At 43.2% G+C, this 25,722-nt stretch overlaps 1 protein-coding gene across 3 annotated transcripts in view; it reads left to right on the top strand.

The window, feature by feature from the left end:
- Positions 1-3,409: 3,409 nt before the first annotated feature.
- Positions 3,410-25,722, top strand: part of ARID5B (AT-rich interaction domain 5B) — a 188,714-nt gene continuing 166,401 nt past the window's right edge. Inside the window, exons 1-2 of one of the 3 annotated variants that reach the window (XM_082425505.1) lie at positions 3,410-3,566; positions 3,996-4,250. In XM_082425505.1, the coding sequence (XP_082281631.1) occupies positions 3,546-3,566; positions 3,996-4,250 (276 nt within the window). In that variant the 5' untranslated portion in view covers positions 3,410-3,545. Of the gene's footprint in view, positions 3,567-3,995; positions 4,251-5,095; positions 5,197-5,878; positions 5,897-25,722 lie in introns of those variants that run through there. The other 2 variants (XM_082425506.1, XM_082425507.1) reach the window with 2 other exon arrangements.

Below are 25,722 nucleotides of genomic sequence, written 5' to 3'. Positions count from 1 at the left end.
AGTTGGGTTTTGGCTTAGCAAAGCAGCCGGAATATAGATGTGTGGGTATAGGTTCCTGTGTTGCAGTATAAGAAAGAGCCCAGAAATAATGTGTGATATAAACATATACTGCTTTTTCCCCACTCTTCTTTTATACACTGTGAGTCCCAGCTACAAGCTTTTTTTATAGATAAAGCACTTGCTTTCATGATTCTAACTGTCCAGAATGGATTGTCTTCTTACAACATTCAATCTGTTTATGAGTATTTACTTTACATTAGCCCAAGGACCCTGCACTGCAGGAGTTTGCCTCTATTCCCCTGGGTGTCGGGTGTCTCAAGTCTTACATCTGCTCTGTGATTGATGGAACCTTGAATCCACGTTATTACTCTCTTACAAGCAGAAATCAAACAGGCTATTAACTACATTACTTCAAAGAACTGTTTCAATACAATCTCCTTATCTTAATTGAAACTTTCTTTGTATGGATATTTGCTACAGAGATAATTTACAGGTGCCTATCAAGCATCATATTAAAGAAGTAAAGTAGAGGGGGGTTTTGGGGGGTTGTTTTTTGTTTTTGTTTTGTTTGTAAACACACACCATTGTGACCTATAATTTTAAAAGTCATTCACAGGATTGGACCTGAGGTTTGATTTACTGGATTTTATTAGGTTCATGGGGGTGCTAGCGCTGCTCCTATAAAAAGAGCGGGAAGATGCCCCTGTGATTCAGTTTTGACATCTGACTGTAAGACTGCAGATATTCAAAAATATTCAGACCTAGATCCCTGCAATTGTTAACATCTCAAAAACCTTATCCGGAGTTTTCCAGAAGACAGAGAGATCAGGCAGCATGCAGCCTAGTTCAGCACCTAACCTTGAACAGACATAGAAACAGGGTTTCTAATTAGGTGAAGTGCCTTACAGACCCTTGAAGACTTATAGCAACAAAACCAGCAGAAGTTGCTTACATGCTATAAAGAGCTGTGTATTTTTAAAGAGAGAGATTTAATATACAATCGAGGGATACCCTCAGGCATTCTGTTGAGGTTTCCTGCATAAATGCTGCTGCATTGGTCATACAGGAAACTGACTCACAGTCGATCTCAAATATGATCTTGTCAAAATACTGCAACTCAAGTTTTTTAATATAGTATTTCTTGAACTGAATGTATATATTTACACGAACAGGACAGAGACTAACTGCAGCCTTAGGCGTCTCTCATGTATTTTTTTAAAAATTATGTAAAATGCCCTTCAGTCAAGTCCATTCATATGTAAAAAAATGAACAAAATGGGTTATTCTAATCAAACGTCTGCAGTATGCATCATAAACTTAAAAAGAGACAGAAAGCACCAGAGAGCTGTAATTTCTCTTTGTAACCCATGCTTATAAAATAGAAAGATCAGATGAAATTTCAAGGAAGATAATTAAAGAGTGATGTGCAAGTCATAATTGGCTAATGCAAAAGATGGGAGACTGTGAATTGTTACATTGTCCTCCATGGTGCAGAGTTGTGATATTACTTTAAATTATTAAAATAGTTTTTGACATCTTTCAGAATACCGGCTCTTTGGCATGGGCTTTTATTACTTATTGTAATTGGAGGATCTGCCATTTTCTTTCGTTTATCTCTGTGTGTATAGAAACGAGCTAGGTCTTGCCTTTTATTACTTCCCCATGTTCTGAATCAAAAATGTGGTTTAGATAATGTTAAGTGTCCTAATTCTTACTGCAGTGGACGCAGACGTTTTGAAAAGGCATAAAAATACACACAGAGGGTCTTTCCACCTCAAGTCACTGAATATGAGGCATTTGTGCTCTGCCGGGTGTATTAACTTCAGCCATGTGAATATAATTTTCATTAAAGTAATCCTGTTTCAACTAGATGCTGTGACTAGAGGTGAAACGTTGCGAAAGCGTTAAAAATAGCTTACTAGTAATTTCAACATCCTGTAATTTTATCACAGATCAAGTTTCAACTGTCATACTATACAGACCTTATTCCCCATATAGTACATGTTTACTTTTTTAGCATGCCAGACCCACTTTGGAAAGATTGGTGCCAATATAATAAAATCGGAGGGAGGGTGGTGGTGGGTGTAACACTGAAAGGAGTGGGAGGAGGGCGGGGAAGGGGATGGGGGAGCGTGGGGGAAGCGAGTACACCATTTTACATCCACCCTGCGAAAATGCAATCTAGCCTGGCGGAGGACCGGCAGCTGGGTCGGAGCGAGAGAGGGCTTTGCAGTCTCTGCCTGTTCCTTGTTCTGTCGCTCTTAAGTTTCTCTGTGTTTGCATAATAGCCATGCATGCAAACCTCGCAATGCTCCAGGGCTCCAGAACAATAAATATACACATTTAAAGCCTTTATTGTCTTACGGTTCATGCCCCCGGTTTTCAACAGCTTAATTTCTGGTTGTATTTAACTAGTTTGCAAATGGATTTTTTTCAGTTTCAAACTATTATTGAGGAAGCTCCTCTCCCTTTTTGGCGGGGGGAGGGGTTGGGGGTGGGGTAGTAGTCGGTATATTATTCCTGTAGCGCTGGGTTATATAAACACATTATCATTTGAGAGCGCCCTTGGCGTCCATCAGCATTGTAAACACGTACTAGTATATATACTTCAAAATTAAAGAATGCACACGCAGAACCGGGAGCCTGAATTCATATTCCGAGCAGACTCGCTGCTCGCATTTATTGATTTATCGTGCATCGTTTATTGTTCCAGTCCCTAAATGCAGGCGCTGTCCGTTCAATATTGTTTGCAAAATCTTGAGATGTGTGTGCGCTGCTCACTTGTCTTTCTGTTCTTTTTTTTTTTTTTTGCTGAGTATTATTTTTGCGAAGCGAACAAATGCATTAATATTTATATGTTTATATAATCGATAACCCACTTTTCCCTTCCATGTAAATAGGCATCAAAAGATAATTTAACAGATTAGTTCTCGAAAACATGGCAGTGAGGAAGCGTAATTTAACTATCAAACAAATCTACATGTCTAATAACAGCAAATCTGCTAAGGAGCATTAGAAAGAGGAGCAGCGCCCCGGAATCTCTGCAGGAAATGTTCTTTATATTAGACATATACAAGTAGGTCCTGTCAGATGCACAGCGGAGCTCGCTAGCTCTCGTCTCCTCCAAAAATCTCATCAAATGAAACCGCTAGACAAGGGAGATTGGGAAGAGGTAGATCTCATCTTCACACACCTTTAGGGTAGAATTTATTTTTACAGACCTTCCTATATGTTTTTTGCCTTGATCCATCCTCTTCCCGCCGAGATCGGACGGAGCCTTTCTGCCGATTATGAATTTGATCAACCCACGTTTGGAAGGAAACCCACACATTTTTGACAGGAGCTGAAAATTGAGTCGTCAGAGAAATATTAGGACACATTTTCAATCATTTTGGTGCCGAAGGGGAGGCGAGAGCTTAGTTTTATATTGAGACATTACGCCGGCTGAAGGCAGAGAATGTTTTTCCCTGCCAGGACCTGATGCAATCCATTCAAGCCAACAAGTTTGGAGAGAATGTTGAGTTCAATCAATTCAGAACGTCGAGATGGAGCCCAACTCACTCCAGGTATTTCGCTCTCCTCCGCTCCTCCGATCCCGGCACCCCCCGGCACCCCCCAGCCCCCAGGCTCACCCACACCTCTGCACCCACCCACACCCCCCACAAACTTTTCACCAAACTTTTACCCTCTGCATCCCCCCAAATCATTTTTATTGTTTAAAAAAATCCCTGCAGTGATCATACATACATAATGTAATTTTACCGCCTCAGATGGAGAGGTAGGGAGAGGTGGGGGGCCCGGAGTTTTTTTTTTTTTTTTTTTTTTTTAAGGGAGGCAGAAAATTTGTGTGGGCTCTATTATATTTTCCACCCAGCTTTATATCTGTTGGCTCTTCTGTATTAAGAGTGTGGATGTCTGTGTGTAAATGTGTCTGGGAATAGACGTTTGTGCTCTGATGGTTACATTATTTATTTGGTGCTTTTTTTCCCCTGCAGTGGGTCGGCTCACCGTGTGGCTTGCACGGACCTTACATTTTCTACAAGGCTTTTCAATTCCACCTTGAAGGCAAACCAAGAATTTTGTCCCTTGGCGACTTTTTCTTTGTAAGATGTACGCCAAAGGATCCGATTTGCATAGCGGAGCTCCAGCTGTTGTGGGAAGAGAGGACCAGCCGGCAACTTTTATCCAGCTCTAAACTTTATTTCCTCCCAGAAGACACTCCCCAGGGCAGAAATAGCGACCATGGCGAGGTGGTAAACTTATATCTCCCTCTCTTCTTTCTTTATTATTTTTTCCCGTAGTAATGCTTATTACAGGGCAAGCTTGAAAATACTGTATTCACTTCTGCAGGCGAGCAGGATCGACTTCTTTTTTAAAGGGGTAGCGCCACTAGCTGGGGCTCGAGTATTTTGCCATTGTCAGAGTTTGGCTGTCAGCTTTACAAAGAAGATCCAACTGCTGATTTTAGTCAAGATCAAATAACTTGTTCGAGAAGGGTTTTGTTCAAGGATATGTGTGTGTGTGTGCGTGTGTGTGTGTGTGTGTGTGTGTGTGTGTGATCCTGCTATTGCCGCTTGAACATCACATGCTTTTTATATTTTTTGCCTTTTGAAAATTTACCTTCGCGTCTGGCTCGGTAGGGGATGGGTGGATTTCTTTCGGTGGGTTTCGATATTGTTCCCGTTTTTCTTTTCTTTTTTTTTTTTAAGTAAGCATTTGATATGTTTAAGAGGGCGGAAATTACGAAATGGAGGCAGAGTGAGATCAAAAGCTATTGAGTTGGCAAAGACGTGTTGAATAAAGTGATAAATGACAGGTACTGGAATAATACATTCAAATAACTTGCAGATCTGCCCGGGCGGATTTCAAAGCGGTCGTGTAACCGGCACAAACACGTTAAGCATTAACAACTATCTCTCGTCCCCACCCCCTCCCCCCGGACAAGCCATTTGATGTTCTAGTTTTCAATTACTCCACGCAAAGTGGACGCCTTCCAGCGCGATCTTTGGGGATGTGTGGGACGCGGACGGGGGAGGGAAGGGCAGAGGGGTGTGTGCTCGCCCCCTGGCCCTGCGGGTCCGGAGTCCTCCGTGCCCAGACGGCGCTCCTGGGGAGGGTGGAGAGGGACAGAGCCTCCCCGGCACGTTTCTGGGCGGCCGTGGCGGCGCTCGCCGCGCTCCCGGCAGGACGCCCGAGGTGAGCCCGCTGTCACCGGTCGCCGGGGCGGCCGCCCCTATTCGGCTCTGTCATTTCATGTGTGACCGCAGTTCTGCGGGCTCCCCTCGTCAGCTGACCGACCTCAGCGCCCTGGTACCTACCGGGGGAACTGTTTTGGGGAGGCTGTGCCCGCGGCGCGGCGGGGCGGGAGGGCGCGCGGCCGCCTGGCCAGGCTTTGTGTTGCCCAAGCGAGAGCAGGGCAGTCAAACTCAGACTTCTGAGGACAGCTAGCTCTGTGCCAGGCTTTCGAGCTGTCGAGGTAGGTGTAAGGATCTTTTTGTTAAGTGAACGGTTCCCCGTTTAACTCATCCCGGAGCTCGAAGCTCCCTGCCAGTCCTTCCAGAATTCCTTGGTCTGGTGGAGTTGATTGTACTTTTGGCACCTTCGGTTCACTCCTCCTCGCCGGGATCGAGTTACCCGTCAGTGGTCTATGCCGGTTAATTACCGGAGTTCGTCAAAACGTTCGCCCTCGGATCTGCCTCTTCGGAAATAAGCCCCTCCCTCCTCCCGAACACCTCTCCCAACCCACACGCCCTCCCCTCCGCCCTCCCGGCCAGCTCTGGGTTTTAAACATTCACCTTTCCCGACGTCTGCCGGCAATTTTACAAAGGTGTTGTTTGGAAATGCTGTGAAAAATCCTGCAGCCTACCAACAGGTTGAGCTCTTTGCACCGCCCAAGGTTTGGCTCGGCCCCCTCCCCCGACCCAACTTTCCTGCGCAGCTGTCTGCCTTCCCCTCCCCCTCCTGATTTCTTATTATTTGCTTTTCAAATTTATTACTTCAACATGGCCTGTGATCTGGAAAAGGGAAGGATTAAATATCCAGAAAAGAGCTGGTGCCTAATAGACTTCTGACTGAACCCAGGAGGAAATTATTCAGTGTTTTATGGGATATTTTGTGGCCACACTCTTTTTTTTTTTTTTTTTCAGTTGAAAGCGGAATATTTTTTAAAGACCCTGAATTGACCCCACTTGGTCCAGTTTTAATTTCTGTTGTGTAATTAAACAGTAAATTCTGATTTAAGAATAAAAGAAACATTAGCCGAAGGTTGCATCTGGTAGAACTAATGATAGTGAATAGATATATTTTTAAATACACGATTTTTAAAAAGATATTATTCATTATGGGGAAATGTAAGCGAACCATTTTAATGATCTTTGCGTTTCGTCACTGCTATATGAGCCATACCTGAGAAAATTAATCTTGCCATTTAAAAGTAAACTCTAGGGGGTTTGGAGAGGGAGATGGCTCTATTTATATTCCTCAGCTGCATATACATCGTCTAATATTATGCATGATTTGTTTTTTAATGCTAACACGGATGGTAATTAGCTGTATGATTATAGTTGTATATTTCATTAGGACTTTGGCTGATGTCATTGTGAATTATTCAGCCATATTAAAACAATTTTCAGTTGAGATAATGACACGCCTCAAAATTATGCAGATACAGGCTACATTGTGCAAAATAATTATGACAAATGTAAAGCAGGTAGAAAGTTTCCCAGTGCAGATCGGTTTTCCACCCTGGTGATGTCATTTCCCCCCTGGCCTAAGATAGTCATTCATTAGCAGAATAGCAGCAGGAGTCTCCTCTGGAGGGGAGCCTGCAGAAACCAGCATTTACTGCTGGCACCTAGAGGGGGCAACAGGGCCCTCTCATTAAGACGTTTGCTTTGTTTTCTCTTACTCTGTTAACTTGTTTATATACAGTGAAATGATTTTATTATTGATTTTAAATAGTTTTGAATGATGCACTTGCCATTTGCAATGAATAACTGAAAGAGAGAGGTTTCGTGGTGGTGCGCACTGTGACTTGGAGAAAATGTTCAGCACATTTAATCAGCCAGTACAGTTTATTTAAAGTAACCAAATGGAGGTTAATAATTTCTTGATTGAGCTGACATCAGCATCCATTTCGAAAGGACAGCCAGGACTCCGTATGCTTTTTTGGTTTAAGAACACCATTCTGTCTTTTTATGATTTCTTGAAATATAAAGACATCAGTTCTAAAAACAGGGAAATTATCATTGTGCGAGATTAGAAATAGCGTCCCTGTGCGGTTTGCTATGATCTGCAGAGGACATTTTTTTTTTTTTTTTTTTGGTGGGGGAGGGAAATTTTCTTATTGATCTTTGCATTAATTGTATCAGGCTAGATAAGGCAGGACTTTGTATGCCCATTTTATAGATGGAGACAGAGGCTTGAAGAGTTTATGTGGTTTGTCAAAGGTCGCCGGCTGGAACCTAGGCCTTCTTAAGCTTTAGGGTTGCTTTATTTTCCCGCTGAAACCTACCCTTGAAACTAGAGCTTGAATACCTCATATTATATTCCAGAAGTGTGTACTAAATGTGGGCAGTTCCTTGTACATTTTAGAACTATGACTAGTCAGCTTTGCTAAAGGTCACCAGATATTTAGGTAGCAGAATCATTCTTATTCTATAAAGTTCAGTTAATCCTAGCCAGTGTCATAGAACAATAACAGTTACATTTTAATACCATTATTAATAATCATTAACAATTTATTACTAGTTTAAATAATTAGGATAATGTCTGGCCTGCTTACATCACTGCTGCCTACACGTACTTAACAGTGCTGGCAGCTGGTGTGGAGGAAAAGCATTCCAGAGAGTCACATCTTGATTCTACAACTTCCTATTTGTTTGACCTTGGATAACTGTAAACACTCTGAACCTCAGTTTCTTCAGCTGCAAAATGGGAACAATAGTAAGGCTGACTGGGGATTGTTATAAATATCAAGAGGCATTATTATGGGCAAAATTACTTTATAACTGTAAAATAAATAGAAAAGAGTTATGATTATGAGGGTCTTTATTTTAGATATTCTTAATTTATAAGTAAGAAACATGATAACTTTTATGTCTGTGTGGAGGCTTCTGGGCCTAATCATGATACAGTCTTGAGTGAAGAGCAGGGCCATATGCAAGGAGTTAAGTGTCTTCAGTAATTACCTACAATTGCCATATTCAGCCAGTAGCTCTTCAGAGGAGGAAGATGGCAAAGTAGGCGGGTAATTGGTTCTGTTACTGGGTAACTTCTGATTACATTCATTTTCAGATTGCCAAGTGCTTAATCTCTAGGCAATATACGCTCTTAAAAATAGGTGGATGTACAAGGTTGGGTTTCAGCCTGACGGATCATGGGCTGGATTCTACAAGAAAGCTTGCTGGTCCCCTGCAACAGTGAGTGTGGATGAGTAAGTCAGTGATGTCAGGGAGTCAATATCAAGCATATCTGGGCATTACAGATTCTAGTATGCAGCCAGGGTTTCTAACAGTGGTTTGACTATCACCAGCCTCACTATCCAGTCAAAAATTGTTAAAAATGCATATTCACGAGCCCCTACTGGAATTAATTTATTTAGAATCTCTGGAATTGGGGTCCAGGATTCTGCATTTTAAATAGTCTTGCTCTAGCTGTGTGGATCTTGGGCGAGTTTTAAACTCTGTGCCTCGGTTTTCTCATCTGTAAAATGGAAATATGGTACCTACTTCCCAGGATTATTTTCAGGATTAAAGGAGTTAATACATGTAAAGTGCTTACAACTGAGGTGGGCACATAGTAGAGTCTCCAGTAATGGTTGACTCATTTATTATTATCATTAATATTAGTATTATTGTTCTCGTTAAAGTTTGAGACCACTACCATGGACCTTCCTAAAGAAAGCTTTTCTCTATGAGAGGGCAGCATCTAGGTTAGTTTACTAGAACATATAGCCAGTTCAGGTCCCCCCAGATCAGGCTGGCTTTCATCCATATGGTGGATTTAGCAATGTTGCCATTATAAAAGGCTCCTTAAGGATTTACATTTTAGTATTGAAATATGCTGTCAACTGGATCAGCAGGACTTTTTAGAAGATCACCTGATTGTATCACAGACACATTCTGAAATTCAGGAGGTGCTGGACTGGCCTTGCTCTGCCTGTGGGTGGCCACTCACTGGGTCTCTGGTCTGTTTCCATGAGCTGATTTTTTTTTTTTAGAAGTTTCTGAGATCTCTTCAGTGTCCTCACTAGCCTTGCACAATTTCTTTAACTTTTCTAAGCCTCAGTTTCTTCATCTGTCAAATGGATTTAATGGCTTCTACTTTGCCAAGAGAATTAGTAATAATAATGAAAAGGTCCTGGCAACCAGCCTCGTACCTATACATGCGAGCTCAGCAAATGATGGATGCTGTTATAATAGTTATCGTTTATTTTTAGTAATGATCTTAAGCTAAGAGAAGGAATATCTTTACTCTCTCCCTGGCAGGCCCTTTAGAACTAGGGTGAGAACTAATGAATTACATGGAGAGAGTTTATTAGACTGTGACAAGTATCAGCAAACTAAGGCCGAAGGGCCAAATCTGGCCCACTGTCTGCTTTTGTAAATAAAGTTTTACTGGAACATAGACTGTTTATGTATTGTTTATAGCTGCTCTCAGGCTACAGTGTCAGAGTTGAATGGTTGTGACAGTGACCATATGGCCCACACAGTGGAAAATATTTACTCTTTGGCCCTTTACAGAAAAAGTTTGCTGACCCCTGGTCTATGGAGTTGATCCGAAATAAGAAATGTGACTGTGTACCTTTTTGTCTTTCTTACTTGGCTTTGGAGCAAGATCCAGTAATAGAAGAAATACTTTAACGTTAATACGTCAAAAACCTTTACATGTACAAAATTCTGTTTCAGCATTGAGCCTAGGGTGTTAAAATTTGAGAATCAGTAGAATATATACTAAGTTGTATTTTGTATGGTTAAGTTCCCCATTCCAGCCAATGCTGGTTTCATCTATCGTGAGTTAATAAAAGCTACTTGCTGAGTGCTAGCTATGTGCTCCGTGCTTTGCTAGGTACAGAGATGGATGTGAAACAATTCATGATGTTGCCTTCTTTCTCAAGAAGCTTATCAATCTTGATAGAGAGATGAGATCAACACATGTTTTTTAAAAATGTAAAAGCAATATAAGGTGTAACACATTGGTGAATTGTGCTGACAGTAAATGCAATACGTTTTCAAAGGAAGGGTCACTATCTGTATGTTTTTGGAAAAGGCATGTGTTCAACTCCTCAGCTGCTGATTGAAGACCTACTAGGTGCTGGACAGTGGGGTACTGAGATACAGGAGAATGGCCCAGCCCTCAAAAAACTCTTAGTCTACCCCCATAGATAGACACTGGTCACAGAAAAGCTGTCAGACTCTTATCTGCATCCCTTAGTTAAAGTGGAGATTAACTAAGGTCACTATTTATTTGTAGCCTTTCGCAATCTTTCTGGAAACTATGAAGTACTGTCTTCACCTTTGAGGTCTTATTCACTCCAGGCATATTTATAGAGCACCTATTTTGTGCCAGAGCCTGTTCTAGGCCCCGACATCCAGCATTGAACAAAACAGACAAGTATCCCTGCCCTCAGGGGGCTTACAGTCCAGTGTTTGGTTTTAATCTCCCAGGTAGTTTTCACATGGTGCTTCCTGGGATGGTTATCTGTGTGCTTTTCCTGTGCTTGTCACTCCCTCTTCCCCCTCCCCACTGCAGTGCTGGTCTCAGAAGCAGAGGGTTGTGCCTTACTCACCTCTGGGTCTCCCCAGAGCAGTCAGTGCATTCATCAAGTATCTATTGAATGACTGAATGACATGATTAAAATGACTGCTTCCCCACAGCCTGCTTTCCTTAAGCTTGGCCCAATTTCCTTCTTTCTGGCAGAGGGTCATTCACCTGTGGGCCAGCTCCAGCAGCCCACCTCACATTTCTTTCTCTTCTAAAATCCATACCATTTTGCACCATAGGCTCTGAAAAAGCACAAAAGTTTTTTTTTTTTTTTTTAGGAGAACTCGCCAAAGAAATTAGTGACTATTTGGGACTGAATAATCAGGCGAGAGCCAGCATCTCCATCTTTTTGAGCATGTTTCCAGTCTTCAGCCATCAGCCCATAAAAAGTCAGGGTTTTGGGGGAATTCCCTGGCGGTCCAGTGGTTTGGACTCTGAGCTTTCACTTCCAAGGGCCTGGGTTCAATCCCTGGTCGGGGAACTAGGATCCCACAAGCTGCACGGGGTGGCAAAAAAAAATTGTATTAAAAACAAATAAATAAAGATTGTTTAAAAAAAAAAGTCAGGGCTTTGGGGTGGCAGTCTGTGGAAAGATGGGACTTCAGGGAAGAGGAGTCACTTCTCACCTGAGTGTTGGTTGGCAGTTCTGGCGAACTAGCGTGTTTTTCAGACTGATGGTCTTGACGAGGCCACATGTTTGATAGCAAGTCAAAATTGTAATCAATTAAAACCTGTCTTGACATTTAGAGTGTCAGGCACATACTAAGGAAATGTTATTTTTATGAAGTGCACGAGTCCATACATGTAAATACTTCGCTGTTAATTATTAATAAAGCATACCATTGTTCATAGTGGCATCTAGTGATACATGACTCAGGCTCATTTATCAAAGTCTAGTTTTAACCAATATCCAGAATATAATTGCTGGAATCAAATGGATTTGCTTGTCATGTTTTATAGCCAGGGTGGTTGGATATTTGCCATCTTCTGCTCGGAATAATATTGCAGCTAGTGATTACCCGTTGGCTTGGCTTTTAAATAAATTTAAAATAAATGTATTGATTGTTGGCTTAAGGATTCATTCGCCTCTCAGAAATGTGGTCATGGATTCCTGCATTTCTTGAAAAATCTGCTCCTGTGCCCTCACACGAGGATGGCTTTTTCTAGCCACACCATGATCCTTGCTGGCTTCCTGGAGATGAGAACCTGGGCCTTGGCCTTCAAAGAGCGTGGCTCACATCCTGGACAGTCAGCATCCGTACTGACAACACAACATTTCAAACATGCAGGTGATGATGAGTATTGAAAGGGTGCTTTAGAATCATGCTAATGGCATCAGTCTCCAGTACACACTTGCGTAAATTAATTCTGCTTTTAAAATCAGATGCACCGTTAACAGCGTTAAAGATGGATATTTGACATTTATCACACAGACTGGGACGTGTGGTTTAACTGCATGAATTTTCTGTAGGATCTTGGTGGCTGTATGAATCGACGCACAGTGGTGGGTGTCCTTACACACATGAACATCAAGTTCAGGGTCCCGTCTCCATCCTTGAACAGAGAGAAAACCTGGGGGTAGAAACCACGTGTTGCTAGTCAGTCTGGTGGCCCCATAACCATCTCCCCTCTCCCCACCTTTCCTTTCTCATGACTCCAGCACACCCGGGCTGAGATTCACATCCCTCCTCCCCAGAGTTGAGTTCCAAGCCGGATCAGTGGCACTAAACATTAAACTCTTGTCTTTGAGAATAATAGGCTTTGCTTTGTACACCCTCAAGCATGTTGAGCTACTGTGCAGGCTGGAAAATAAAAATGTTCTAATTGTGTCTTTTAAATAAGCATAGGAGTGAATTAATTAGACCATATTTTGTCTTTAGTTGCTTAGTTACACAATAGTATTCCTGGGCACGAGTAAGATAAATTGGCTCTTTTTTGTGCTGCCTGTCCTTTAATCATAATTACTGTATTGCTCAGGAGAGTAAAGCATACATAGATTTTGAATTTTTTATTAATAGTCAAAAATATGCATATGATATATAAAGTATATGCTGTTTAACCTGTTTTATATGCTTTTATGTGGGAAGACGTTTTATTGTGGTGGTAACATTTGCATTAGTTGCTCAAAGATGTAGTTCTGGGAAATACATAATTGAAATGTTTTTGAATTGCTTTTTCTGGCCTTTTCAATCTTATTCAAAATAATAGTGCCTCCAGTCTTAGAGCAGTCATTCTCATTTGATTTAACATCTTTCTTTGCACTGCACGCGCAGCGCCCAGTTTTAACCCTGCAGAGCCTAGATGAGGTTTTGTGATTCACGGGCCTCACACTTTGTGCCTTATGTTTTGGGGTTCACACTGTTGGGGGGCAAGGGGGCAGCAGAGCGCCTGCATCCAGCAGCCATTACTCCAACGCCCTTCGCTCTGGCACTCTTCCATGTTCCTCGCAGAAGGCTCCAGGGTTGGAGATCATAAGAGTTTGTTGTAGCTTGGACTGGACAGTGCTATGTGCTTGCCTTCTAGGGTCTTGCAAAATGGGATGTGGCTTCTGGAAGGAACTTGGGTTTCTAGCCCCCTATCCCACCCCTCCACCACGGAGGGCAGCAAGAGTTGGACAGCTTGATGTAGTTATTGAACAATGGGAGAGTCTGGCTTAAGACCCAGCATGTGTGCTGGGCAAATGTATGTGAAAATCGACCCCATTGTTCTGTTATATTTGAAAGCAAATAAATTATTTACAGATATTTGCTAATTAAAGCACATGTTGTTTTACCAGCACAAAAGAACACGGTATTACTGGAGACAAAGAAGTAAGTGCGAATAATTTAATCTTGATAATTCTGTGTGTTCTTCTTAAAGGACGAATATGTTTAAAAATATGTACATATACGTACATATTAAAGTGTGTGTGTGTATGTATATACAGATATGTATATATGGAGTTGTGTGTTGTGTGTGTGTGTTATTCTCACAAAGGAAGCCTTGCATACTACAGAGATAACAGGCCAAGTTACCATCCAGTTACTTGTCACTAGGCCTGCTCCAAGCTCCCTGTGGAACATTGGAGATGGAAATCATTTTGACAGAATACCGTTTTCCCTTTAGTCCAAGTTTTGCTTGCCGTCATCTAGTTTGAGCTCAGCTCTGAGTACCATTGGGAAAAAAAGCAAACTAGCCAGATATTGTACCAGGGAATAAAAATGTTCTCATTCATTACCTTGTCCTCAGACTTTCCTCAGTGACGGGCCCAGGTTTAGCGGTTTCCCTTCTGTAACGACCCAACTTTGGCGACATTCTGATTGGAAATTTGCATTGTGGAATGAGGGCATCTGACATGCGGTGAAGCCGTCCGATGCAGAGCAGGTTGTTCTGATGTTCTGGGACCTTCTCCTGGCTGGAACGATAGCCTGTCCATGGGTGCAGCCGGTCCCTCTGCCTCTGCCATCAGACATGTGTGCTTGTAGGCGGGACTGGCCAGACGCTCTTGGCACTGTTGATCGCGATAACCAAGAAGACTTGCCGTGGTTATCTCAGAAAAAGGCTCCTGGCTGATGTGCCATGGACGCTTTAATAGACTCACAGGATATTCAAGAGAACAAGTCCAGCCCCCTCTATTTAACAGATGCAGAGACTAAGGCTCAGAAAAATCTTGGGCATGTGCTCAGAGCTAGTGGGTGACAAGTAGAACCAGAAACCAGTCCTTCAAGCACAGTGGTCTGCTGCTTTGGGGGAAGGGCTGCTCTCTTGAGGTTATAGTCTGAGGAAAGTAGGCAAGTGTTTCCCATGGGTGTGTTCAGGCGGGTCGTTCCAGTGCCCTGTCTTACACCAGTAGTTGGTGCCTCTGTGGGATATCACTTTTAGAAAGTCACTAATGGAGTGTATGGTTTTTATTCTAATGATGAGATACTTACCAAAGGGTGAGTGATTACACAGAAACCAGGCTTTGATATTCAGGGTCCCCTCTGGATCTCACCTTTATTACCCTCATTTCCAAATTCTTTCCTGGAGCCAGGAGGGCCCTCTGATAGGGATATTTATATTGACTGACTGAAGAAAAGCATCCTTGGTGATAAACAGAATTGGCATTTCTGCTACCGTCTGATATTCATGGATGGTTTCTTTCATTCAGAAATTTTTATTGCGTGCCTACTATGTGCTGGTTCTCTGCACTGGGATATAACAGTGAACACAGTGACTAATACCCAGATAAAGATTTCTGTTCTTAAATTACTCACTCTCTAAAGGAAGAAGGAAAAGGTAAGTTGATTGATTTATCCAAAATGGAGGAAACCCATCGCCATACACTGTAGTCTTAGAACCACATTCACACTTCCTTCTTCCAGGTGCACAACCCAGAGGAAGCTTCCCAACTTGCTGTTTTCCGAAACCATTTGCAGAAGTTTCACCCACAGTGTTTTCAATGAAGTTACATTTTTTTTCTATTGAGTAGCTATTATGTGTCAGGCATTGCAAATATATTAACATATAAATTAAATACTCATTTAATTCTCAAAGAAATTCTCTAAGGTTGGTAGTACTGGGACATTTCCACACTTTATAGACTAGGCAACTGAGACCGAAAGAGGTGTTAAGTAACTTGCCCAAGGTCACATCTAAGTGAGACTGACAGGCAGGATTGAAAACACCAGATTCTCGATTCTGCCAGGTGATCTTCATATCCCCCTATTTAGAATATATTGAGAATTAAAATTGGGATTTTCATTATATACTGACCTATTGTTTACCTGAGCCTTTATGAATAGTTTCTTTTGGTCCTTCATCTATGTATTTAGCATATGGTTCTTGAAAGCTTCTATCCTGCTGTCTAGGAACTTGCAGTCAAATTGGCCGTGGACTGATAACGCGAGTCATTTGGTAATAATACCAAGCACCTGCTCAGTAAAGTGTTTGCACGGGCGCTTTAAATCCCAGCAGCCCACGGGGGGCACCAGGCGTCTCCCTTCGGTTCGCTGCCTCCTGAGCGGCGTCTGTGTGCCGCCGCGCTGGGCCCTGGAGAGACAGGTAGGAAACCAGGCAGATGCTGCCTTCGTGGGGCTTCTCACTGCGCGGGGAGCACAGGCACGGTTAAGCAAACAATCCTAAATAAATGGGTGATTTTGTGGTGCGGTCAGCGTGGAGAAGGGAAAATACAGCGACCTAGGATGGGGTGCCTGATCTTGTTAGGAAGGTCTCTGGAGGCATTTTGCAAGAAGTAGCCTTTGAACTCAGGGCTAAAGAGATTCCAGTGAAGATTGGGACAGGGTTTCTTGGTAGGATGTGGAGGTGGGAGCGTTCTCCCTTTGGCATGATTTCTGGGCTGCGCGGAATCTTGGTGAATCCCGGAAACAGGTTAGAGATGCCCACTGAAGCCCACTGGAGGCACCTACTGTTTTAGATCCCATTGAGACACCTGCGTAGCATTTTCAGAAATGATTTACATTGGCTGGCTGGCTGTGGAGAAGTAGAAAACGGAGCCGCAAACTAAGGCCTATAGGCCAAATCTGGCCCACTGCCTGTTTTGTCAATAAAGTTTTATTGGCACACAGCCACCTGTTTACAAATGGTCTCTGGCAGCTTTCACACTATCGTGGCAGAGCTGAGTAGTTGCGACAGAGACTGTGACGCACAGAGCCTCATGTGTTTACTATCTGGCCCTTTACAGTAAACGTTTGCCTGACCCCTGGTCTAAAATGATTTTAATAAAGTTAGTAGTAAAACTAGGTGCCGACAGCTTCACATGGACCTTTTGTTTACTCCCTACAACCACAGTACTATGAGGTAGGTTCTAGGGTCATCTCGTTTTGCAGGAGGGCAACCTGAGAGGCTAGGTAACCTGTGTAGGTTTCTAAGTTCACTCATCAGGTAAATGACAGAGACTGAATGGGAGCTCGAGCTGTCTTGATTCCAGAACACAGACGGCAGACGCCTCGTGCCGTCCTGCTGACAGGTCGAGGAATTAGGGGTTGTATCCGAAAAGGGGTGTAAAATTTGCTGAGGTTTTTCTCTGTGAAGTAAAAAATAGCACAACTGCTGTATCCTGTTCAGAAACCACCTCCTGTATGGTGTCTTCCACTGACGAGGAGGGAAAGGAACCTGGAGCAGAGGCACAGGTGTGGGCCGGGCAGGGAGGCCAAAGTGGATGGAGCCAGGGCTGGGAGGCAGAGTGACGCTTGGGAGAACCAGGGGGCACGTGACTCGTCTGGCTGTTGCTTCTCAGGTCCCGTCGAACATTGCGGGCAGCAGTGTCATTTGCTGTTGCCCTATCTTTCCATTTTTTCAAGAGACGTGCCAGAAAGCCAGATTTTTGTGTGGTTTTAGTTGGCAGTTCCGTACAATGTAAAAAAAAAAAAAACACTGTGGGCCAAACGCAACATGTCTTCAGTCTAGATGTGGCCCACGGGCTGCCACCTTGCACTCTCTGGAGGAAAGCTTTGGAATATTACAGTTTTGAAAACTTTCTCATATTTGGCCCATTTTCTGTAATGAAGCAAAAGGAACCTATTAGTCCTAAAGGGGCAGCAAAGGGAGGAGCCCAGGCAGCCCGGTGGACAAAACCCTCACCATTTTCTCCAGCCAGAGCTCCAGAGTCTGGAGGGATGGAAGGAATGGACGGACGTGCAAGTTGGGGCCCACAGTCAGGAAGGGGACAGGTATCAAGATGTGGGAAGAAGGAAGTGTGTGAGTGGGGAGGTGGCCTGAAGCCATGCTGAAGGCGCCCTGCCGAAGGGGGCTTGTGAGCAGACCCTTGAAAATACTTTGGCCTTTCACGGGTGGAGATTTTTGAGGAGTGAGAGTGAGAGAAGGGGAAATCCTTGGCAGAAGAAGCCATAGGCAGGTAGGAAGGCAGGACGTTCCAGTATTGGGTGCGGTCTGCATTCGGCAAGGGAGCAGGGCTGTGGTGGGCAATGAGGTAGACTGAAGCCAGACCTCGGGTTGTCTAGCTGGTCAGGTTGGACGTGAACCTAGAGGCAGTGCTGATTAGTAATTTCACGTGTGTGATTTTTCTTTCTGTTTAGAGTATAAACTCTTAGTCTCCAAGCTTGGTAGAACCACATGTGCATATGTACTCTGATTGGTAGTAGCTGCACGTCATCTTGGTCTGTTACTTAATTTTTCTGGGGTCTCTGTTTCCTTATCTGTGAAGTAGGCTCATCTTGCTGGGCTGTGATTCTCAAATGAGACTTGCATGGGCATAAAGTCCCAAACCCTGGCCTGGCTAATAGAAGACCCAGGCCTTTAGCAGATGCTAGTTACCGACCCTGTCCTTTCTGGTCCGAGACCAAATCCTAACTTTATTGTCTCCATGAAGTCTGTCCTGGTGCTAAGACTGTTAATAGTCCCTTACTAAGTAATTTATTGGTTGAGTCATTGGGTTACTAACTATTGTTTGAAAAAACGATAACTAAGAAAATTATCAATTTAAATTGAGTTAAACTTCCTGGTTCTCCATCTGTCCTGAGAGATTTTTCTTGTGTTTAGGTTCAGAGTTTTTGATTCATGTTTGAGGTTTCCAGTCACTGTGAAGGAGTCACCCTCAAGCCCATTCTGCTCTGTTCTATTTGGGTCTTAAAGGACCCTAAGGGGGCATTTCTTCCATCAGCCACAACAAAATGAAAAGAGATGGGAGTCAAGAGACCAAACCTGCATTCCAGATGTCCCATCTCAGTGTGCCGAAGAAAGTGCAGACCTGGTGCTTCCCAGGTCCCTCCCCTTTCATGATGCAACCTCTGGGAAACCTGTGTTGATGTGCTCAATGTGCACAGCATTGAATTTATTGTAAATACCCTCCCTTTCCCGCCATTTAAAAATAGCCTCTCCTAGTTCTTATTTTTCAGAACACCCCGAATCTGGAAATGGGTTTCACCCCCTTGTCATCTCCTCCTTTTCCTCTTTTGGTGGTGGTAAGGAGTGTATTCCAGGCTAACTCCTTTGAGATGTGTGATGCCAGGTTCTTTCAAAAAGCAGAAAGCATCAGCAGAAAGAAGGATGTAAAGGGCTAGAGTTCCAGCCAGAATGGCTGGGGAATCTTAGAAGAAGGATCTTCAAAATAGAGGCTGCCTGCTGGGCCATTAAATCCTTTTGCTTTGGGTTAATCCCACAGTGTGTATCAGATGGCTAGAATTCAGATGAAAGTACTGCTGTAGTACTCAGGCTCCTCACCAAATTATTCCAAAATCTAGTGTACATGGGTTATAAATACAGAAAATAATTGAATTCTGTATGTCTTAAGTGAGATAATCTGTTCCTTTCTGTTTCTTGTGCACATTCTCCATAACAGTCTAATCGTGTTCTGTGCTCCTGGGGGCTGAATGTATATTCAGCAACAATGCATTGGGTTGTAAAATATGCATCCCCAACTATTTGGGCAGGCAAGAAGGAGGTTCTAGTAAAAAGGCTGAAGATGTTTTTCCTAATGCAAGTGGTATGAATCACACACATGGTAGTGTCTTTTAAAATTATCAGTAGGCTCTGTTTTTTTTCTTTACAGTTATAGGTCCTATTTCTCACTCCACATTTTGGATGTTACTAGATCAGTAATTCAGTAGACAGCCAAGCAGGTGTTCAAATCATTTCTGACCCCCAGAATTCCTTAAATGACCCCTCGAAACAGTGGAGTGAAACCATTCTCAGCATGACAGAATATTGAGATACCTCAGTTGCCTTAATTCTTTTTTTTTTTTTGGCCTTAATTTTTTTTTAATTAATTAATTAATTAATTAATTTTTGGCTGTGTTGGGTCTTCGTTTCTGTGCGAAGGCTTTCTCCAGCTGTGGCGAGCGGGGGCCACTCTTCATCGCGGTGCGCGGGCCTCTCACTGTCATGGCCTCTCCCGTTGCGGAGCACAGGCTCCAGATGCGCAGGCTCAGTAGTTGTGGCTCACGGGCCCAGTTGCTCCGCGGCACGTGGGATCTTCCCAGACCGGGGCTCGAACCCGTGTCCCCTGCATTGGCAGGCAGATTCTTAACTACTGCGCCACCAGGGAAGCCCAGTATTAATTTTTAAAGGCTATTTTCTGCCTTTTTTCTCTCTTTTTAAGGAAAGAGAAGCCTTGCTTTGATCTTGGCCATGAGGGCTAGAGGATTGTGTATCTACAGGACCTGTAGATTGTATATGTAGGCAGCACCGTTGTGTAACTAGTCAGCCGTGCCACGGCCCTTGAGAAGGTGAGAGGAGGACAAGAGACACGAGGCTTGGAATTCTGCGGTAGCGGAGGACATAATATAATATTGCTCTTAACATTTCTATTTTTAAATATAGGCCTTTTGACTGCAAACTTTTATTCAATTCACTTCAACCAATATTTATTAGTACATACAAGGTACCGTGGAGGTGATAAAGAGATGAGTAAGATTGGCCCTTCTTCCTCTAGTTGCTTAGAGGAGATAGAACATAAAGTCAGCCTTACTTGATAAGCTTATATTTTACTTTGCCCCTTCCATCCTGAAAGGGATGCTTATATTGTTGTGTAGTATTCTTGGAAATTTCTATGGATACCCCCCAAAAAGAAAAGATCTATTTTATAGGCAGTTATTTCAGGATTTAGGCAGTTGCATAAAGCATTCTTCCATTGGCTTGTCAACTTCTCAGCAGAAATTAATCTAATTTCCAGGCACAGTTAAAACTGGTATTTAGCACCTTGTTTCACAGAATTTATTTCATTGTCACACAAAAATATGTCAACGTATTCCATGTTAAAAGATTAGTGTACTAGCTCTCTATTGTTGTGTAACGAATTACCCCATATTTCCCATCTTAAAGCATTTCTCATTCACAGTTTGTGTAGGTCAGGAGTCTGGGTAAGGCTTAGCTAGGTGTGTCTGGCTTGGGGTCTCTCAAAGCTGTAGTCAGGGTGCCCGGCAGGCCCTAAGTCATCTCAAAGCTCTCTAGGGCTAGAATCTACTTCTGAGCTCACTTCTCTGCTCCTGGGCTGTTGGGCTGACGGCCTCCTTCCTTGTTGCCGTTGACCTTGACCTCCCTGGTTCCTTGGCCAGCCGCATGGGCTTCTCCACAGGCCAGCTCCAGCATGGCAGTTGACTTCCCTCACAGTGTGTGAGCCAGCCAGGAGCCACAGTCCTTTGGTAAACTAATCTCAGAGTTGAAATCCCGTCACTTTTGCCTAGGTCTGTTTGTTAGATGTGGGGCATTATGTCCAGCCCATATTCAAGGGGAGGGGATCACACAAGGGCATGAATGCAAGGAGGTGGGGATCATTGGGTGTCCTTTTAGAGGCTGCCCAGTACAGTCAGCAGTGGAACCAATCACGTTAGTATAAAGCTAGTCTGATGTGGATTGGAAGATAGTCTTCTTACCCTGTCTTGCTCTTTTTTTTTTTTTTTTTCTCCTTTTGTTGTTATTATGCATTCTCCTTGAGTGGTTCTTCCAAACACCTCCCTACTCTTCTGGGCATTTAATTATAGACGACATACATAATAGATAGCAGACTGCTTTAATCCTTCAAATATTTGTTAGTCTTAGAGCATTTCAACAAGTTATATTGGGTCTTTCTAAAACCTAATGTCATATATATATATATAAATTTATTTATTTATTTTGTTTTATTTTATTTTTGGCTGTGTCAGGTCTTAGTTGCCCCACGGCACGTGGGAATCTTAGTTCCCCGACCAGGGATCGAACCCATACCCCTGCAGTGGAAGGCGGATTCTTTTGCCAATGGACCTCCAGGGAAGTCTCAAACCTAATGTCTTCATCAGTGAATTTGGGGGGTTTTGCTGCAAAGGACATTGCGTCTGGTGTGATGATGAGTCTGCAGAGAGAAGGGGAATGAGGACGCTGTAGCTGGTATAATTAAACAGGCTCCTAGATGCATAAAAACATAGGTATGGTTCACGCACAGTGCTCGAGGAGGGGCATTAAATCAGGTTGGCATATGTCCATGTAACGAAGTCCTAAACATCCACATGAAAGGGATAGTTGTCCCAGTTTGTGTTTCTAACAGGTGAACCTATAGGAAATAAGGATCTCTCAGCCACTCTTCAACTTTGTGCGTATGTCAGGGAGCAGCTGGCCTTCCATCTTTTAAATTCTGTGGAAATTATCTGTTTCACGGGAAAACTCAACTGTTCCTCTTTCAGGGAAGATGCAACTTGGTTTTAGATAAAGTGCTTAAAACACACCTATGTAGGCATTAAAGGTTTGAGAAAAGGGTGGCATTAAGCAGATTCTGGTCAATTATTTTTTAATATCTTTTCCCAGTCTGTTGATTCTCTTTTCACTTTTTATTTATTTATTTGGCCACGCCACACGGCATGCGGGATCTTAGTTCCCTGACCAGGGATCGAACCCGTGCCCCCGTAGTGGAAGTGCGGAGTCTTAACCACTGGGCTGCCAGGGAATTCCCAGATTCTGGTCAATTTTTAATAATGGAAATTGATTTATGGGGTAGCTTCCATGCGAAACCTGCCAGACACCTAGAGAAAAGGAGTCTGGATTCAAATTTAGAAGGCTGTATCAGCTATAGGACATACGTATGCTATGTGTTTTTTCTTTCACCTTGAATTTGACAACATACCGCGTCCCTCCCCGTGCCTTTGTATCCTCTGTTCCCTCTGCGTGCAGTGTCCTGTGTTCTTTCCCCGCTCGTTCCTTCTCTTCCTTATGGTCTCAGCAGAGACCTTCCCTGACCATCTGATTTGAAATCATCCCCAGTTCTACCCTCTGTTTCCCATTATTGCCTCTTCTAGTTCTTTTGCCTCAGATTTTATTATCTGGCCCCCCACTCCCCTCTCTGCCAACACACACACACGTACCCTAACCCCACACACAACTGTGGGCTCCAGGAAGGTAGGGATTTTCATCTGTTTTAATTTCTGTGGTCCCAGTGCCTGACATATAGTTAGTGCTCAATAAATATTTGTTGAATGAATGAGATCACTTATGACAGTTTCTCATTACATAAATCACACTTAGCTGGGGACTGTGGTTTACTGTGTGTGTCCTGTGTCTCCCACCCCCGCTAGACTGCTGTTCTTCCCCAGACCCCTGCTGTTCCTAGTGCCTAGCGCAGCTCAGAGTAGATGCTCCGGACATTGAAAATGAAAGAATGAATGGATTCTCTGGCAAAGGAGACTAGAGAGAGAGTAACCTTCGCTTCTAGGCAAGGAACAGGAGCCCTGGGCACTGCCCGTTTCTGAAGGGCAGCACCAGTGTCTTCTTCATCCTTCTCTCTCCATGGCTGGTACTCAGTCCAGTGCCTGGCACTCAGTCCAGTGCCTGGCACAGAGCAGAGTCAATGCAGGTTAATTGGATCAGGTTGAGTTGAGTTGGGGAAAAGCTCAAACAAAATCCCTCCTGACAGTAGCACCGGATGAAGCTCAGCTTGTGAACGCTCAGCTTGTGATAGCTCCTTCTGGATTCCCTTCTGCAACCGTTTTGTCAGAATTCCCGATAGCATTCATTCCTTCATTCACTCATTCGTTCGTTTGTTCATTCATTCATTCATGCATTCAGCTCCTCCTGGTAGTATACGGAATATCAGAAGACATGGAAGGCAAGTTACAGCCCTGCCTTCAGAAAGCTTACCTTAAGGAAAACTTGGGCTTTATTCTGTGGTTTATACCACCTCACTGAGGTGGCAGAGAGTTGGAATCAGGCAGCCATAGCTGCTCGTGTCTGTCCTCTGTGTCGGCCTCCACACCACAGTCTTTGAACAGGAGTAAAAAGGTCACCAACTGTGGCTGCAGATTGGCTCTTATGTTAATCCTGGCTTATTCAGAAACACTCAATATTTTTCCAAACTGAGTTTAGAGCTTTTGACTGAAGCCTGAATCAGTTACTGTGTCAGAGCATATCACTCGTATGGGAAAAGCTAGAACTGTAAAATACAAAGCCCCTTTTAAGTAATCCAATATAGGATAATTACATTATTAAATAAAGCCGTGGGTCTCAAATTATTCCACTGCCATTGTACATGTGAGGGTAATAACGTGAACTGTGCTAAGTGAACAGAGTGAAAAAAAATGTTTAACAAGAGGGAGCATGTCTAAATCATATGTTTACGTTTAAATAAAGGCTACAGAAAACCGGAAGATTTACTTGGTTTCTACATTAAAGTGTGCTAAATAGGCGTAAGGCTTTCGATGACTCTCTGTGAAGACTGCTCTTCTCATTAATGACAGCAGTATATCAAGGTGCTGTGCCAGATCACCAATAACCTTGACTAATTCAGTCGGCTCCCACTGTGATTTTCATATACCAACAGGGGCAAAGAACTTCCTTCTTCCTTTTAGGGTCTTGATTGAATATGGGCCCTGCTGAACTTCGTACCTGGGCAGGGTGCCATATGCCTGTAAAACTAGGTGAAAAAAAGATCAGCAGATGTAAAAGTAATGGTTTGAAGTCACTCACCATATTAGAACATCTGGGTTGGGTGGTGGTTGAGTTTGGGTTTTACTGTTATTGTTTTTGCTTTTAGAGAATGGTCTTATAGGTAAGTCAGCTGTGCTTTAACACTGGAATTGGCCTCATTTATCTTCTTTTGTTTCTGTTTTAATGGCCAGAGCTAAGTATATGGGTGCCAAGCTAGTTTTTATTATGGCAACCTGAAAGTAGTTAAAAAATAGACTGTGACGTTAACACCCTATTAATTTGGCTAAAGGAAGGGTAGGCTGCTCAACCGTTGACTTAAGGCATGTTCTCTACATATCAAATGCTTGCCTGTTTAGAGAGGATGCTGGGATGCATTTTCTTGATTTCTGTGTAAATTTTTTTTTAATCTTAAGGAGGAAAAAGAGATGCATGCATAGTAAATCCAAAAGGAAAAAAATGGAACTGGGAATTAATGAGAGGATGTTTCTGGGGCTTTCTTTAGAGAGGGCCTTCTGGTCAGGGAAGCAGGCTGCATCCTAACAGGTTTCAGATGAGCGAGTATTAAAAATGTTTTTAGGAATATTAAAATATTTAGGGTTTTTGAATTACTTGTTTGATACTCAAATGCCTTTGGCTGTGCCATGAAGGATGGTCACATTACATTTGACAAATCGCCCCTCAGAGCAGTCTTCTGTTTGCTTACTCCCTGTAATTGCGCCAGGATGGATTTCCAAAATTCACCGAGCCACAAACATCACGCCAGTGTCTGGTGAGGGGGAGGGAAAAGGTTGGAAGAGAAGGGGCTGGCTTGGGAAATTGGAACCCAATACACTAATCAGCCTCCATGGCAAATCCATTTCATCGTGTTAAGGGAGTCACATTAACCCTTAGCAAACTTGAGAGGATACCTGCATCACTCAGACAACAGAAAATTCTTCACATTTTTAACTAGTGCATGTAGTCTTACTTTGGGGGCAAAAAAAAAATACAAATGAAAAAATTACAAATCTTTTTGTCCCAACATGACCTTAAGTCCCAGCCACCCCAGGAGATTGCTGGGAGATGGGGAAGGTTCACTTATCCCAGGATAGGAGTAGGTTGGAGTGTTACTGCTATAAAGGCTTAGAGACCAATTTCCCAGAGAAATGATAGGCTTACCAAGCTGGTTTCTGGTTCTACTTCAGTTTTGTCATCTCTAAAATGGGCCTGAGGTTACCTACCTCAGCAAGTCCTCGTGGGGATTAGATAAGATGATGTCTGTTAAATTCATAGATTAACATCTGGGTAGAGTAAAGCACCTCAGAGTTTGCCACCGCTGTATCCTTGAGGGTTAAGGAGAAGCCCAGACATTCTTAATTGCTTTCTGGCCCACCCTTTGCCTTGGAGGTACCCAGCAGGAGCTACAGGGATATTATTGTCCCCAGACAAAGAATTAAGAGGAGTAAAGAACATGCACAGTTCCTTGCAGGTGACATCTGAAGATCGCTCACCCTCCTTCCCTCATTTTCAGTTAAAGTGATGTTATGTAATAACAGTAATAGCCGTCATTTCTTGGATGCCTGTGTTGACAATTGTACTAGAACTACTCCAACAGCCTAGTTATCCTGTGAGGTGGGTTCTTTTATCCAATTC

Source organism: Balaenoptera physalus (assembly GCF_965194825.1).
Source record: "Balaenoptera physalus genome assembly, chromosome: 14".
Taxonomy (NCBI): Eukaryota; Metazoa; Chordata; class Mammalia; order Artiodactyla; family Balaenopteridae; genus Balaenoptera; species Balaenoptera physalus.
This window is presented reverse-complemented; position numbering and strand designations above follow the sequence as displayed.